At 55.2% G+C, this 16,925-nt stretch overlaps 2 protein-coding genes across 5 annotated transcripts in view; one reads left to right on the top strand and one right to left on the bottom strand.

Moving 5' to 3' along the window:
* PTPN1 (protein tyrosine phosphatase non-receptor type 1) overlaps positions 1-6,973 on the top strand; it is a 69,074-nt gene extending 62,101 nt beyond the window's left edge. For all 4 annotated transcript variants that reach the window (XM_047069866.1, XM_047069869.1, XM_047069868.1 and 1 more), the window contains exons 7-10: positions 313-474; positions 850-1,073; positions 3,406-3,577; positions 4,855-6,973. In XM_047069866.1, the coding sequence (XP_046925822.1) occupies positions 313-474; positions 850-1,073; positions 3,406-3,577; positions 4,855-4,878 (582 nt within the window). In that variant the 3' untranslated portion in view covers positions 4,879-6,973. The remainder of the gene's footprint in view (positions 1-312; positions 475-849; positions 1,074-3,405; positions 3,578-4,854) is intronic.
* Positions 6,974-8,187: 1,214 nt separating this feature from the next.
* The window catches only part of RIPOR3 (RIPOR family member 3), a 74,636-nt gene continuing 65,898 nt past the window's right edge, over positions 8,188-16,925 (bottom strand). Inside the window, exons 14-22 of the mRNA XM_047069864.1 lie at positions 16,604-16,734; positions 15,563-15,686; positions 14,799-14,934; positions 13,998-14,159; positions 13,234-13,395; positions 12,525-12,727; positions 11,279-11,362; positions 9,564-9,654; positions 8,188-9,134 (exon numbers count right to left, since the gene is read on the bottom strand). Coding sequence (XP_046925820.1) covers positions 9,031-9,134; positions 9,564-9,654; positions 11,279-11,362; positions 12,525-12,727; positions 13,234-13,395; positions 13,998-14,159; positions 14,799-14,934; positions 15,563-15,686; positions 16,604-16,734 — 1,197 coding nt within the window. The 3' untranslated portion in view covers positions 8,188-9,030. The remainder of the gene's footprint in view (positions 9,135-9,563; positions 9,655-11,278; positions 11,363-12,524; positions 12,728-13,233; positions 13,396-13,997; positions 14,160-14,798; positions 14,935-15,562; positions 15,687-16,603; positions 16,735-16,925) is intronic.

The raw sequence follows: 16,925 nt of genomic DNA, 5'->3' as shown, positions 1-16,925 counted from the left end.
AGCAACGATCTTCCATTTTTAACACTTGCCCTCCTGTGAAAGTAGCTCTACCCTAAGTAGCTTTTGTTCAGAGGGATATTCTTCAGTTGAATTGCAGAATCGAGGAAGATCCAAAGAATGCTCTTCTCTCGTTCTTTCCCCTGTGCTCTGGTGGTCCCCATTTTGCTGCATTTACTCACATTGTCTCCAATTCCGCCTCCCCACGGCGATTTTTTGCTGAGTAGAAACCAGAGCACTCCTCCAGAACATGGAAAAATCACATTGTACTTGGGAGTTGGAGCTGACTCGGGGTGTCTCCTCTCTGGCTTTCAGATGGACAAGAGGAAAGATCCTTCTTCTGTTGATATCAAGAAAGTTCTGTTAGAAATGAGGAAATTTCGGATGGGACTGATCCAGACAGCAGACCAGCTCCGTTTCTCCTACCTAGCTGTGATCGAAGGTGCCAAATTCATCATGGGAGACTCTTCAGTACAGGTAAGCATTGCTTCCGCTTTCATCCAGGTGTGTTGATCTCGAACTTTTGTCTCTGAAGAAGGAGGCTGTCAGCTGTAAAAGTTCAAACACTAGCACATGTCAGAAGAAATAGCTGTCCTTCGTGTTTAAAAAGCTAGAAAGCTGCGGAAACGTTCACCACGTTCCGGTTTCTGCCTTTGACGTTCTTGACGTAGAGAACGTTGATAGGGAGAGTAGACTTTATTTTCAAAAGATTTCACCTTCCGAGTATATGTGTCTGCAGCCCCAAGAAGCAGAGAAAACCCCTCGCCTCTGCTCGCCTAAAGGGGAGCAGATTTCCTGACACATCAGCCCGGTGTGAATACGAACGGAACTTTCTCTCGCTGCTTTCTCCAGGAGCAATGGAAGGAGCTCTCCCACGAGGACCTGGAGCCCCCACCCGAACACGTCCCCCCTCCTCCCCGGCCGCCCAAACGAATCCTGGAGCCACACAATGGGAAGTGCAAGGAATTCTTCCCAAACCACCAGTGGGTAAAGGACGAAACCGGGGAGGATAAAGAAGACTGCCCCATCAAGGAAGAAACCAAAACCCCCTTAAACGTCCCTTGCAGCGTGGAAAGGTAAGGCGAGCAGGGCCTGGCTTATTGGGGTGAGGGGATGTGACCTTCCAGTCGAGAGACGCATGTTGCCATTGAAACCCTGTGGACACAGCCTCCTCTTGGCAAGCGTAGCTTCTGTGTCTTTGAAGAATGAGGCCCCAGAGACATCCAGCCACAGGTTGGTCCGGTGAAGTGACCCAGTTCGGTGGGGCTCTAGCACCACCTTGTGGTACCCATTGGAACCAGAGATTCGCAGGACAGTCCTGCTCGGAAATGACCTTGCCCTCCCTCAGGCTTCCAGCCAGTCCTGAAACGTGATACCCAGGTTAGACGGTTATACTTTCAGCCCCCAGATGGTCCATCTGGAAGTTTCACCTTTTCGTGTGCTCTTGATTAACTTAATGCCATTTAACCAAGATTATTGAGTACCTATTGGTACACGTGAAGTACTGAGATCACTAGAACATGGCCCCTGGTCTGTGTTCTAGAAGATTTTGTGGGGACAGAGACCGTAGGTTATGGTTGGGAGCCTGGGGACAGTAAGGAGACGGAAGTGCAAGCTGCGGCGGTGGGCCTTAGCAGCGAGGCGCTCAGCCTTCTCTGGGTGCTCAAGGAAGGCTGCCCGCATGAGGCGTGGAAGCTTGAAGAACGAAGGGAGGCAGGCCTGAGCCAGAGCCTCTGGAGGCAGTGCCCTTGGTTCCTGATTTTTGGATGAGTGCGTGCTGTGCCCCAGCATCTGTCCACGTCTAGAAATTTAGTGCGTGGCAGTTCGCAGACAGGTGTGCAAGAGATATACAGGTGGAGGCGTTCGTTGTGGCATCGTTTGCAATGGTGAAGAATCAGAGCTGAGCCAATTCTATATCCAGGGATTTGATAAGTTGTGCTTTCTCCGACCTTGGGATGTTCTGGAACTGTTAAAGGACAGGATCGGGAATTATACTCAAGAAAGCAGGTTGTACATGGTGGGTGCCCCAGTGGTCCTCTGGCTACGTCGATCATCAGAATCTTAACCTGGGCACCTTGCTAAATGCTGGTTGCCAGGCCCCAGTCCTGACCTATGGAGTCGAGTCACCGGGGTCCTCCTGCAGCTGGGTCCCTGTCACAACAACGTCACATCTGGTTCTAGGCCTTGAGGAAGGTCTGTGCAGCGGGGCCTCCCAGAGCAGGTCCAGGTGACGTGCAGAGCGATAGCTCGGTGACGGTCCCCCAGGGAGACTGTGCCTAGCTTCCAAGGGCCTCTGGTGACGTTCTCAGGGCGGGCCAGTGTGCTGCATCTGAGGGCCTGCTGAGAGTCGAGGGTGAGAGAGGAGAGAGCTGACACGTGACTGGTGTCCAGTTTGTCACCTGTTCTGTACTGGTTGAGACTGGCAAAGAGTGGTGGCTTTCACACTGTGTATGTGAAGGTGGTAAGGAGGGAAGCGCGGATCTGGGAAGATAGAAGCCAAAGAGCTCCAGGAAGAAGTGCAGCCATGCTAAGAACGTACGTGCCTCCGGACAGCAGTGGGGGCCCGCATGCACACAGACCTGGGCCCCGCGGCCAGGGCTCGCGGCTGCGTCCCAGAAAGCAGGTGCTTTGTACCGCCTCTTCCTGTCTCCTGGGAAGGGGGTGCCTCAGGGTGGTCCTGCCAGTCACACAAGATGCTGCTGGGGTAGAAAGGCCCTGGAGTGGCCTGTGAGAAGCAGGACGTCTTGTGGTCAGGGCCTCTCGAGGGAGGCCTGGAGGAGGTGGCGAGGAGAAGAGGGGCCTCTGCTGGCCTCTCTGAGACAGCCCTGGAGCGAGAACACCGTGCACATCGTCTCTGCAGGGTGTCTCTGGCTCGCCACCAGAAGGGCAGCCAGGGTCCTGTGTGCGGGATCCCTGAGCAGCAGTGCTCCTGGCAGGATTGGGTTGATGCTGGGGACGCGAGCCTGGCACAGGGCGGGCTGAGGGGCAGAGGGATGTGTGATGTCCTCACGTCAGCCAGCAGCGACAGAGGCTCCTGGGGAGAGGGTGGTAGAGTGTGGGCCACACCATTGCCTTCTCTGATCTAGAACGGAACGTTCTCCAAGCAAACCCCAGGACAAATAAGCACCTGTCTTTGCACCAGTGGCTGTATTTGTCCTCGGAGTCTTACCCACCCCCATCACCAAGGAGTCCACTGGTCTCCAGAACCATACCTTGGCGATGGAGACCGCCTGGGTCTCTGGGGGGGTGGCTGTGGGGGTGCCAAGTGGGCTTCAGGTCGGTGTCCCCATCGCCAAGGTTTCTTTACACATGGCTCGTTTTTTCTTAGAATTCCAACTGTCACAATAGCGTCCTCGGCATCGTTTTCCCTAGAGTGAGTAACCAGTCTCCGTCCCTCTCCTCCCTCAGCACGAGTCCAGACACTGAAGTCAGAAGGCGGGTCATGGGGGCAGGTCCTGCCCAGGGGGAGCCATCACCGCCCAAGGAGGAGCAGGACCAGGCGCTGACTCCCTGGAAGCCCTTCCTGGTCAACATGTGCATGGCCACGGTCCTCACGGCCGGCGCGTACCTCTGCTACAGGGTATGTTTTCACTGATGGACGTGCTGGCAAGACCTCGTGTACAGAAAGCACTGGCCGACAGCCTGGCGTTAGCATTCAGTGCTGTGGAAGGATCTGAGCCAGTCTCAGAAGAAACAGAGCAAAGGTTTTTAAAGTCTGGAACTGTGAAGGGCTAACGAGAGAATTGAGGATTGATGCACTGGGGTTTTAAGGAGCCCTGTGGTCCCAAGAATATATGAGTCTAATCTCAGGGCCTTAATCTATTCAGGAGTAAGTAGAGAAAATGCCAAATACGTGTCTCTCTTTCTCTCTCTCTCTGTCTCTCTCTCTGTCTCTCTCTCTCTCTTTTTTTTTTTTTTGTGTGTGTTATTATTTGTTTTTGAAAAAAAATAGAATTACAACACATTGTTGTTTTTAACCTTTATAAAAAGCAGCTTTTGTTATTTCTGGAAAAAAAAAGAGACTAGGCACTTACAAAACTTTCTTGTACCCTTAGGTGGTGTAACCAGATACACAGTTTATATTTGATTTCCCAGGGAAAGTCTCCCACACTTTTCCGAATGTAAACTCCTTTGGAGAAGAGGGTTTAAGGGTTTAGGGCACTATCTTGCTCAGTCGCTTCCTCCGCTGTGTGCGTACTGAGCTTGGACGGTGCCCGCGAGCTTTCCTGTCGCAAGAAGACAAACAACAAAAGGCCATCTCTGGAAAACAAAACCCAGCTTCTGCTTTTGCTCAGGGTGTCCCCGCCGGTTTTCCATTGTTCATTTCTCCGTTGATCCCTTCTTGTTCCAGCCATCTGGGTCATGCCCCGCCCTCGTCACCCCACCTCCATAGACGGGGTTTCTCAAGGCCCCTGCCTCAGGGTCAGAGGTCACAGCAGGGTGGCCACCAGCTTTGCACCCTGCCCTTGAGATCCAGAAGGAGCAATTTCCACTTCCTTCGGAATATAAAGTGAGGGGAGGAGGGAGGATTGGCCTCAAGACACTGCTCCTGGAAATCACCTCCCTAGACACTTTTAAATCCTTTTAAACATCCTCTTTCCCAGCGACCGTCTTTGAGTAGATCAGACGGTTTAGCAACGTGCAAGCCATTTTTTCCCTTAGGGGTGATTTTGGGAAGGGGGCCATTGTGAAAGAAAATCGAAACCCCCTTCCCTGGAGGCCAGCTTGGGGGCGGTGGCGTGGCGGCGCGGGGGGGGGGGGGGGGGGGGCGGCCTGGGGCGGCCGGGGTCGTGCAGGGCTCTGCAGGTCCGTGGGGGTGGGGCCGGGCTCATCTGAAAATGTTTGGTTTCATTCCAGTTCCTGTTCAGCAGCAGCACATAATCTCCTCCACTCCACCTCCACCCCACTGTCCGCCTCCGTGCGTAGAGCCCGCGCCCGCCTAGCAGGCACGCCGTGGTAGGTAAGGGCCGAGGACAGCGTAGCCGGCCGTGACCTGGACGGACGTTTGTTCTGCACTAGAACCACCCTCCCCGGGCTGTTGGTCTTACCCCTTTTGACGGTGTCCCCCCTCCCTTTCCTTCGAGCACCAAATCCGCAACCCCTTTTTTTGAGGAGAACGAAGGAGAGTACGGGGCTGGTGGCCTGTGCGGGTCGCGAGGCTCGCCCTGCCCGGTGCGTGCTCTCGGCGTGGCCGGCGCGTCCGGGTGGGCGGGCATACGCTGTCCTCCCGCGGACCTCTGCGGAGACTCCACTCCGTATTTATTGTTTGGTTTTTTCCCCAAAGGCGTCCGTAGTGCACTAGCATTTTCTTAAACCAATAATGTATTAAGAACTTTTGATGTCAGCCTTGCATCAAGGGCTTTATCAAAAAGTACAATAATGAACCCTCAGGTAGTGCTGGGAACGTTAGATTTTGCCATGAGCCTGCTGTGTCAGACCAGTACTAGGAAGGAGGACGGTTGTAAGCAGTCGTATTTCGTGGCATTGTGGGTAACGTGAGAAGAGGTTTGGCATATGTTTATAGGACATGGGATAATATATAACGAACACTTGGATATTTAAGATACGTGGTGTGAGATTACTTTGTCCCAGTTACCCCCTCCCAGTTATCTGCTAGAACCTTGTTCTCAATCACTGCTTTCCCTGTGTGTATTAGGGTGTGCACGTGTGGTCGTCTTGTGTCCTGATCCAGGATCACGTGCTTGAAATACTTAGCTCTCTGCTTATTAATGTGCCCCGTGTACAAGTCCAGTCTACCTTTGCATGACCTGATCGTTACGTGGCTGTGGTTCCTAAGGCTGTTGCAGAAATAATCACCATTCCGCAACGGGGTGATGTTTTCCAGTAACGGATATTTGCCTAATACCTGGCATGGCACTCTGGTGACTTCCTGGTGAGGCCCCGGCCTGTCCTTGTCCGGCTGGGTCCCACTGTAACTCAGACATTCCAAGGGTATGGGAAGCCATAGTCCCACCTCACGCTCTGGACGTTTAGGCAAGCACGGTCCTGTTCCCCCCCCCCCGCCCCGCCCCCCCCCCCCCCGACACCTTGGGGATCAGCCTCCACTGTCAGAAGTTGACGCTCTTCTCGAGCAGACCATGATTCGGAACCAAGGCAACTGCTGGAAACCGCACTTCCTGAAGCATCCCGGGTGTCGGGCCCTCGGAGTCCGCCTGGCCTGCCGTCGTCCCGGTCCAGGGGCCTTGCTGAGAGCCACGTCTGCCCCCGCCCTTGAACCCTGGGGACTGATGGTGCTCACGACTCTTCTGCAAGGGAACTTAAGACCTCCACGTTAAGTGGCTTTTTTAAACAAGAAGAAGAAGAAAAACAAAACAACAAAAAAACAAACAAAAAACAAGGCAGCTGTAGCTCACGAGCTGCTCATTCGCCAGCATTTTCACGTGTTGCCTTTCACGTGTTAGAAGCCCGTGCAGAGAAATTCTGTGGTGGGAACGTTTGCGGCATCACTGTGCAGAGCCTTGGAGAGGTGCGGGTGAGGCTGAGATGCCAGGCTGTCGGCATTTTTGAGTTGGGCTTGTGTGTTTGTTTTTAAAGTCCTGTATATGTGTGCAGTAGTTTGGGTGTGTATATAGTAGCATTTCAAAGTGGATGAACTGGTTTAAGCTCCTGTCCTTGGAAACCAGATGGCTCTCCATCTTGTTACACGTATGTTAGAGAAGTAGCGAGCTGCTCTGCTATATGCCTTAAGTCAATATTTACGCATCAGGTCATTATTTTTTACAATGGCCGTGGAATAAACCATTTGTACGAAAATAAAAACAAACGAAAACAGCGAGGCGTTCTGGTAAAACACCTTTTCAGGTGTGTGTATACACGGCTGCATGATGGGGGGAGGGAGGGGGCGCGTCTCAGGGTCCTGTGACCTCACAGAACTATCAGACTGTACAGTTTTCCAACTTGCCATATAAATGATGGGTTTGCGTTTTAGTTGCAACAATAAATTTTTTTTTCTAAAGAACACGGATTTGGGGTGCCTCCCATGCCTTTGTTTAAGGGGCCCGAAGCAGGACGGGTACCTCCTGTTTCTTTTCTGCTGCCGCCCACGGGAAGCAGGTGCTGTGGGTCGGGTGGCCAAGGGTCACTGTGGCCTCCCGGGGTTGTGCACGCCATTGGGCTGGGGGAACGTTCCCTTCCTGGTGAGTTTATTTGGCACTTCGGGCCTCCGCCCGGCTGCTTCGACAGCGACACCACCCGCCTTTTGAATGTGCAGGCCCCTGGCTACCATGGCAGACGTGCACAGGACCTGCTCAAGAACGCGTCCCCTGTCCGGCTGCCTGGGAGACCCAGCGGTTACCGCTTCCAGTGCCTCTGGTGAGCCACGCGTGACCGACGGGTGACGCAGAGGCAACGGGATGGAAAACTCATGTATGTGGTCTGCCTTTAAATCTCCTCGAAAGTGATCTGTTGACTTTCTGTTGTGAAGTAACTTCAGACTCCTAAGATGTTGGTAAAATATTGCAAAAATCGTTCGAGAATTCCCTGTCCTTCGAGGTTGTATGACTGGATGCCTGCTGCTGAGTAAACGGTTCGTGCTGTGGGCTCCCGGCAGGATCCACGGGACTGGGGGGTAAAAACAGACGATGGTCATGTGACCTGCAGCACACCCACAGAGGACTGTGGCCACGGGACTGCGGTGTCACACCCACTGTCACCTCAGTCTGTTTCAGATACAAAAATGGCATCAAAGCTGTCATGAAGCGGTGGGATGCCAGGGTAGGGAAAAAAGCTGAATCTGTAACTTTGGTGCAGAAATCACATGAGGCCAAAGGCTGGACAAGGAAGGGCCACGCGGCTCAGTGTCCGTGTAGGAGTGGGCGCTCAGGGAGCCTTCGGCCGCACGGGGGACATAGGGGGCCCCAGCCCCCCGCCTCCCTCCTCACCTGCTTGTGCGGGAGAACCCGGCCCACGGGGCTGCACGCGGTGCAGGAGGGGCTGCTCTTTTCCTCCCTGGGAGGTTTGTGGAAGCAACCACTGCTCTGTGCTTTTTTCAGGTAAAGTGAGACACCAATAAAATTCATTTTAATTGAAATTCAAAAAACTGAACATAGGAACAAGGCAAATAAATACAAAGTTAAACCGAAAAGCACAGAGTATATACAGGAAGTTTACATGAGAAGGTTGAAGACTCCAGAATCCCCAATGCCATTGTCAGGAGTCATGTACCCCAGGTTGTCTCTACGGCTCAACACAAAAACAGTTCAGGACACATTTGAGGGTTTTGTTTTGTTTTTTAACAGACTTAAATAAGAAACGAATCTTCTTTCTTTAAATATATTCTTCAGTGAAATCTTTCTTCAAACCGGCTGATGGCTTCTGACACAATTTATCTGATCGGCCCTAAGTTGACTTCCGTTCAAAAGTTCGATTCCATTTTGATGAGTGAGGTCACGGTGGATGCTTTTACTGACACGACACAAGGTTTCCTGGCCAATGACGTTTTCTTCCTTGTGCTGTTGAACACAGTGACGATAAGGCCCACGGTCTGCAGGCCGCCACCAGGCTCCACGGGGGCGTTTGGACTACTGCTTGGGTTAAGAGCATGAATCATGGAAACCCTGGCTCTGTCTGTCTTCCCACCTTGCCTGGCTTGCCAAGGTGACGGCTTGCTGCCATGGAAATGACCCACTGCGTCCTCTTTAGCAAGGTCAGTCAGCCCGCTTGTCTCTTCACTGCCCGTCTTTATTGAACCAGCAGTGCTGAGCAGGCCAACCGGCAGGGAGACTTTGATTCCAGGCCTCAACCCGCCTGGCCTTGGCCCCTTCGGGGTGCAGCTGGCCAGGGAAGGTCAGACACATTCTCAAAACTGAAAGCTGGTCGTTTGACTCAAGTCCAACAGCCTTCAAAGTGCCGCACGTCCCCTTTTCCTGCTCCTATATGCAAAGTCCCATTTGTGCCCCTGGGCTGCGTGACTGGTCTGGGGACTGAGGGAGCACAGAGCATACCCCCACCCACAGCTCTGGCCCTGGGTCAAGGCAAGGCAGCAGCAAAAACAAAGGTGCCAGCTGAGGCTTCTTAAAATACAGTGATTTCAATATCCGCTTCCTGGCAAAAGGCTTCTCCTCTTGGTTCCAAGCAGAGTTTGTCCATCTTCTCAAAAGCTGAGCGTCCTTTCTCCCCTGAAATATTAAGGTGATTGGTCACTGGATTGTCCCCCACCTCAGCGTTCCTGCTCTGGTGAACCCAGATGGCCTTAGTGGCAGAGGCAGGTGGCATTTGGGGAGCTCCTGCTGGCCACTCGCATGGATGGACCTGGTGCCTCTCCCTTACATTCAAGACAGAATTTGCTGAACTTTATTCCTGCCTCGCACCTGGCTTTCACTCCCAAGGATCATAAACTGAAGCTGAAGAGAGAAATAAGGCACTTCATGCCACCTCAACCATGAAGGAAACCCGTCTTGGCCAAGTGCAGTTACATGGGTCATCGACCGCGCTCGGCCTCTGTATCATTTTGCATCTTTGAGGGCTGACCGTGGCCCCTCTAGCACAACCTTCCAAAGGTCGCGAACCTCACTGCACCGCACAGAATGTTTGATGGTGGACTTTACCGAATGACAGCGTGGCTTCCCGGGCTGCTGTTCGCACGGCCTCCAGGTCCGACTGGCACAGGCTGGCGATCTGATCGATGCTTTCAATGCCCTGTTTGAGGTGAGGGGAAAGAGGACCCATCAGGGGACATTTTAGGTAGCAGGTGGAATCTACTTTTATGAGCTCTGTAAGACCAGCCCTAGCATGGTCTTTGGGGCCTCGGGCCCTTCCTTTTCTGAAGGCTTGTAGGTTTCTTATGTAGCCTCAAGTTCATCAGAAGGGCCCCCCACCTTTTCGATTCTGACACCTGCTGCTGAGTCAGGCCATCAGCAGAGCTTTATGGATAGATTCCTTCTAGAAGGTCTGTCTTGAAAAATGGGAAGCCCTGCTTCCCTCTGGACCTTCCCACCTCCCCCTTGCTCTCCTAACTCTACCCTCTTGGGCAGGCCGTGAGAACATGAGTCGGAACCCAGGTTTGGGCACAGCTGACCCTGGCTGCTCTCCAGGGCCAAGGACTTCAGCACTTCAGCCTCTTCTCCGGAGCACCCCTACCCCCTTCCTGGCTTGGCTGTTCGATTATAACCAGATGGTCCTCCTAGAACTTCCCTTGGTTTTGTTTTTTTGTTGTTGTTTGTTTGTTTGTTTTTTCAGAATGAATGGGGTGAGTTTAATCTATTGTTCATCAAGCAAATTGGCGATGGTTTTTTTTAGATGAGACTTCCAGATGCAGGTGGGTTTGAGGCAAGATGGACATCCTCTCATATCTGCTTTAAGAGGGTGAGTTGTACCTGGAGTCTCCAGAAGTTTCATATTCTCTGGCCTGGAGTAACACTTTGTAGAGTCCAGCCTAAGGAAGTAATTCAGAACTCTCTATTTTTTAAAAGCGTTACGTGCCAAGATGCTCATAATGATATTATTTATAGTAATGAACAGATGACAAAGCCTAATTTTCTACCACACAAGAGTGGGGGATCTGTCAAGGTAAACCCTCAACGGCCCCTTCATAGAGACTTCTAAAGCGCTGCCAGTCTACCACTGAGAGTTTCTGTTTTGCTCACTGTTTCTAAGCTATATGTGTAGCATGATCAACAATCTAAAGACATTTAAGTTTAAGAGAGTGAGCACAAGTGGGGTAAGGGCAGAGAGAAGGAGAGACAGAAGCCCGATTCAGGGCTCGAACTCCGTGAGCAGAGGGATCATGACCTGAGCCGAGACGAAGAGTCACAGGCTTAACTGTGCCAGCCAGGCGCCCCTAGCATGATCGACAATTTTAAACACTCACACCCACAAAAGAAGTGTAGCAAAATGCCAACAGTACTTTCTACTAAGTATTGGGACGAAGGGTAACTTTTACATTTCCGAATTTTACACTTTCTTTCCTATAATGAGCTTATTGTGCTTTTAGAAAATATTAAATCGAGGCCATTAAAACACAATCCTAGACTTCCAAAGTGAGTCCCTAGGGCCACCTGCTGCTTCAGGCCGAGCCAGAGCAAACGCTCCTCGACTACTGTTGAGGGGCCTCTGCTGGTAGCACTGAGGTCTGCTCTAAAACGAGCTCTTCAGGGGCGTTTTGTTTGTTTTTTTTTTGTTTGTTTGTTTTTGTTTTTTGCTGGTGGTAGTTTTGGGGGGAGGGGAGGGGTATTCCCAGTGGAATAATTTTGAAATGAACCAACTGGAACATTAGCCATAAGCAGGCTTCCCTCCGTCACAGGCGAGGACAGGTCAGACTCACCCTGAGGTGTTTTAGCGCCACACACGCGGCCTGCTGGAGTTTCCCATCGTTCTCCATCAGGGCGTTGGTATAGAAGACCAGAGCCTGGAGAATAAGGTTGCTGTGAATGGGGGGTCAGCCGAAGCCAAGTCCATGCTGCCTGTGGCTAATCCTTCTAATGCTGGAGGGCTCCTCGAGCCCCGCTTCCCCTTTTCTAAACAAAAATCGGGCTGTGATCTATTCATCTCTGGGCCAGGCGCACCCAGTCAGTCCCAAGACGTATGCTGCGGCGTTTGGTTTCTCTCTAATAAACACACTGGTCCCTGGGCTGATGGTAATCAAAGTGAAGAAAGCTCTTTTCATCTAATAATATTTTCCAAATCTAGATAAAATGCTGCATCGGAGCAATCCGATGTCTGGCCGGGGCCACTCAAAGAATTGGACGTGCGGAGGGAGGCCCGAAGGCCGAGCACCTCTTCCCTTCAGCCCTGGTCCCTGGTCCCCGGTCCCAGCGATGACCCCGCCCCCTCCACCACATCCGCCAGAAAAGAGCTGCATGGGCTTCACGAGACTCTGCAGGTTAATTAGGAAGCATGTGAGAAGGTACCCGGCCTTTGGGTGCCCAGACTACAGTCAGGCCTCGGTATTGCCCTCTTCTACCTTGGGGGCTGGTACCGTCAATCTAGAGTAGTCACAGGCCCAGGAACCTGAAGGGCAGAGGGGTCCGGTTTCTTGGTTTTCGAACGGACTGAACCCAACGAATCAGCCAGCCACACGTACTAGCTGAGATGAGGCTGGCCGTCAGAACCCTAAGGAAGAAACGCTCTCCGTGCAAGCGACATCTCAGACCAAACGGGTATGTTGGCGTTGGCGGCACAGATGCACGAGGCAGTAAGACGAGAGGTTCCATGGGTCCCTCGGGTGGCCGCCAGCAACCCCAGGTCCCTCCCCAGGGCTGGCGTCGCCCAGGGCAATGGCCTGAGAAGGACCGCACGCATGCACGCACCAGGGAACCTCCCTAAATCTAAACATCCTGGGACACCTGGCTGGCTCGGGAGGTAGAGCAGGTGACTGGGTTGGAAGTTTGGGTGTAGGGATTACTTAAAGTAGAATCTTTAAAAAAACAAACAAAAAAAAAAACCCTCGCAGCGAAGGCAACCCCCTTCAGAACATCCCTTGTATTTTTCCGAGAGAGGAAGCCTGTGTCCCCCTGGCTGTCACACATGTAGCCATGGGGCTGCCGCCTCCCCGCCTGCCCCCACCGTACCTTCTCCCGAAAGCTCTGGTTCCGTGCCGCGCTGGCCAGGCGAGCACTAGCCGCCCTGCACACCCGGGGGGTCCCGTCCAGCTGCAGCAGTGCCCAGGCCCGCAGCGTCTGGGGCAGGGGCTGGAGCTGGCCCAGCCGCTTCCCCTGCAGCTTCCTGATGGTCTTGACTTGCCCCGCACACTGCAGCTCCTCGGCAAGTGTTACTGGAAGAGAGGAGTGGGCCCAGGGTCCCTCTGACTGTGGTCGGCAGTACAACTGCGCGTTTGTTTGGCCACCGCCGTGTTCGTGTTCGGGAAGCAGATCCCAGGGCAAGCCCCCACGATCACCAAGGCGCAGCCTGGATCGGCCTCAAGGGGGGTGCCTCCCGGAATCTCTAGGAAGGCTTTCCGGCAAGGGGTCAAATCACCCTGAAAATTAATAAAACCTCAGCCCGTACTTTGAAGGACTCCGGCCAGCCACCCGTCACCCTCCTATCCAGCTCTGACCTCTGCCCTGTGCTTTGTAAAACCTCCTTCCCTCGGAGGTCATCTCCCTGCGTGGGCTGAGTGTACAATCTAATTCCATCTGGGGTCTCGAAAGAACAGCCGGAGGGGAAAGACGCAGTGGTTCGAAGACACTGGCTTCCAAAGAGCCAGGAGAGAGGGTTCCACGGACGGAGACTCCTTCGTTCTTGGCGTTGCTTTGAGGCGCCCTCCCTCCCAGCCCCTACCTTCTTTGGTGAGCTGGGCAAAGTGCTTCTCTAGGTCAGACACCCCCTGCCTCTGCAGGTAGCTGTGAAACTGGAACCAGGTGACCGTCTGTTCTTCGGGGAGCCCGGCTCCGGGGAGCAACCCACCACAGCTGACCACCTGCTCCAGGAGCCTTCGGCATGCTGGCGAAACAGGAGAAGGCCGTGAGGATAGACGGGGCCCCCGTGGAGCTCCGCCGCCGGGCATGGCTGGGGCAGTTTAAAGGCCTTCTAACGGCATGCGGACGGGTGTCCCTCACTGTGCCTCCTGTGCCCAAGAGAAGGAGCATGCTGCGGCTGGGGTCCGCAAGCCCCACGTGTAGGCATTCTTGGGGTGCACTCCGTGCCCGAGGCTGGGGACTGGGAGTATTCAGGCCAACTTAGCAGCCAGATGCTGGCTGGAGCTTCCAGAGGCCCTGGAAGGGAGGACGGCTGTCAGCTGTCAACAGAGAAAGATGCTCTGCTTTCTGAGGGAGGGTCCAGCCAGCACTTCAAGACACCTTTATCCTGCCGGCCTTTCTAGAAGCGTTCTTTCCTAACCCCTTTAAGGTTCTGGTGGAAGCCGTGCCGTCTATCCCCAGACAGATGTGCCAAAAGGCTAACGTCTGCAACTTCAGGGCTTCGCAGACCCCTTCCTGTCCCGGGAAGAGGCGGTGACGTGTAGCTGAGAAGCACCCTCCCTCTGGTGCCGTGAAGACGGAGACGAAGACAGGGCTAGAATGAGGCCCTGGGGCGGGAGGGGGTACCTATTTCCAGTTGTCCCGGGTATTTCCCTCGGACTCTGTGCAGAAACGTCTTCTTGAGTTGGTTCAGCAGCGTCGTGCCGGAACAGGACAGGACCCTGCCGGGCTCGGTGCACCCTCTCCACAGCTTCAGGCACCCCTTCCTCCGTGTGGCCTGGGGGACAACTGAAAGCCCGGGTCAGGACCCGACTGACGGGAAGGCCGAGCAACCGGGTGGCCCCAGGATTCCCTTCCGCTGAGGCCTGAGAGGTCAGGGGCGACAGCGTTTCGTGCAGCTTTCCTTCCCGCATCGCAGCCTGACACGCCAAGGACCAGCGGCTTCGGCCGTGGATGCCTTCCCTGGGCCCGCACCGCGGTCCTCGCAGCTAGGACGGCTGCGGCCACCAGCCTCTCCTCACGGGCAAGGGGAGGCTCCGTGGGGGGCAGAGGCAGAGCGGGGGTCACAGCTGTTTCTGGGAGTGCGTGCCGTGTGCCTTGAACGCGTCCTGGCGATTACCTCACGGAACAACGCTACCCAGTGGCCTCCTCTTTAGACAGGCGGGGAAGCTGAGGCCCAGAGAGGTGAGTCATTTGCCCAGAGCCGCGCACAGCCCACCGAACTAACTCCAAGGCCGTGTGGCCTCCCTCCCGCGCCCCACAGCGTGTACGTCTGAGCACAGCCCCACCACCACCCCAGCTCGTACCCTCTGGGCGCCAGTGAGCTTTGGGCATCAGGATGGGAGACGAGGCTCCCCTGCCCTCCAGAGCCCATCGCTTCGTGCCATCCACACGAGAGCAGCCCGTGGGCAGCGGGCGGTTACTTACTTTCTTCAATGGATGCTGCCTTGCTGACCTTCTCAAGATCCAGCACAGAGAGCATCTCCAGAACCTGCTTTTGCTGCACGGCTTCTTCCAGAAGGCATTCCTGGACCATCCTCGACAGGTTAGGAGAGGCAAGTTTCTGGGAAGCAGCCCACGATGCTCCAGGTTAGCACAAGCATGCCTTCTGAGGCCGGCGAACACGACCGCGGCCCCCACCTGCCTCCCCCCAGCTTTTCTGTGCCGGTGGTAGCTCTCTGACTCCCGTCTGGGGGTTCCTGCTTCTCCAAGGTGGCCGAGATGATGGGATGCAGGCTGCGGCTTCTGGGGGCTTCCTCTGCTACCAGAAAGGGCCAGCCTGCCTGAAAGTGAAGCCAGCCAACGCAGGAAAGCAGAGCTGAGAGAGACCCAGTTAGGATGTTTTTCGAAATCCTGGATCCACCTGGGCCTGAAGCCTACCCCAGGGCCTTTGAGTTCCATGAGCCAAAAAGTTCCCTTTGGTTGAGCCAGTTTGGATCGGAGCTCTGGCAGCTGCCGCGGAAAGAACCGCAGCCGCTGCTTTGGGGTCAGCGCTTGGACTTTCAGGAGAGCCACGTGACCTTTCACCCAGGCCTGGACCTTCCACAGAGGAGCCTCCCCAGTCTCACTGGCTCGCTTCCTTGCACCGTGCTCCCCACCACCGGCAAGATCAGATCTTCGCAGAGAGGACTCCCGCCCCCCAGCCCGGCTTCCCGGCAGGCCGCCCCGCCCCCCACATCCCGTGGCCACACCTGCAGCAGAGTTTTGCAGACGTGGAGGTGGACGGTGAGCAACGTGTCCAGCTCCGGGGTGCCGGCCGTCAGCTCCCGAGGTGACGCTGTCCGTGGTGGCAGCGGGGGCGGGCTCCTGTCCTTTCTGAGTTGGATTGAGAAGAACTGGGTGACCGTGCCAGTTAGCGGCTCAGCTCCCTCCTCGGGTAGAGGAGACCCTCCCTCCCTGGGGAGCTCCGATCAGGGAGGCCCGCTCCAGGGCCCAGGCAGATAGAGTTACACCAAGGAGAAAACCAAGGGAAAAGAAAAAGCAGCAAAAGCCGTCAACGAGGGGTGGCACGGGCCCTGGAGACTGGGGTGGGGGGTGTGGGGGGCCACCTCCGGGATGTGTGATCTGAAGGCAGAAGGCTGCGGTTCAGGCTAATCCTTAGCTCTGTGGCTCTGGACGGGCCTGCCCCCCTGGCCTCAGCGTGCTCATCTGTGAAGTGGGGACAGGCACACCCAGCTCTGGGCAGTGAGGGGTCAGGGCAAGCCTGCCAGCAAGCATCGCACCCGGCACCACGCTGGCCTCGTGGTGGAGGCCGAGCCCGAGGCCTGAGGAAGGGCGGACGCGACACTGGGATGCTGGGTGGGATCGTGAGAGGAGAAGACGAGATGTACTGTGTGTCCTGTCTGGTGCTGCTGAGATTCGGGTACAGGAGCCGGGCGTGAGCAGGGCAGGTGGGGGTGGAAGGTTGTACAGAAGAGGGAGCCCATGTCCCTGCTGCCCGTTCGGTAGAGGACAGAGGTCCTACTGTGTCCCTTGTTATTTTGTAAGAGAAGAACCCAGCCAGGCCATTGCCCACAGCTCGGGACTGTGCTGGGGGTGGTCGTGCACTCAGTGGTCAGCACGCCCCTGCTCTGTGCCCAGCGGCAGGCATGCAGGGGTGGGGGCGCAGCAAAGGAACAGAGTAAGTACCAGTTGGGACCAGGGCGATGGGAGGCTGAGGCTGCAGGGGCCGACAGGAAGCGCGGAACTGAGGCCCGTCGCCAGGGTCGGTGCTGGGAGGGGAGGGCGCCTACCTGGGACCCTGGCAGCCCCCACACAGGGACAGCTCCTGCGGGGCGAGGTCAGCATTGAGGAAGGCAAAGCTCTCCAGGATGCACTCCATCAGGCTCTCGGAAGAGGCGTGCTCCTGGCGGGTGCCACGGGGCTGTGGACAGAGCGGCAGGACCTTAGGCCACAGACCGTCACCACCGGGTCCGGGTCATGAGCACCACCCCTCAGAGCCCAAGTGCAACCCCCCACATCAAGGATGGGCACAGGGGTGCGGAATCCCTCAAGGCCCCTCCCGAGTAGCCTGGTAGGTAGGGCTCCAAAGCCCGAGGGACACAGACCTGAAAA

The sequence above is a fragment of the Lynx rufus genome, unplaced genomic scaffold, assembly GCF_022079265.1.
Source record: "Lynx rufus isolate CCGP_SWC_20201006 ecotype Redwood Valley unplaced genomic scaffold, mLynRuf1.p SCAF_8, whole genome shotgun sequence".
Taxonomy (NCBI): domain Eukaryota; kingdom Metazoa; phylum Chordata; class Mammalia; order Carnivora; family Felidae; genus Lynx; species Lynx rufus.
The sequence above is the reverse complement of the archived record's forward strand: the minus strand, read 5'-3'. Positions and strand labels throughout refer to the sequence as shown.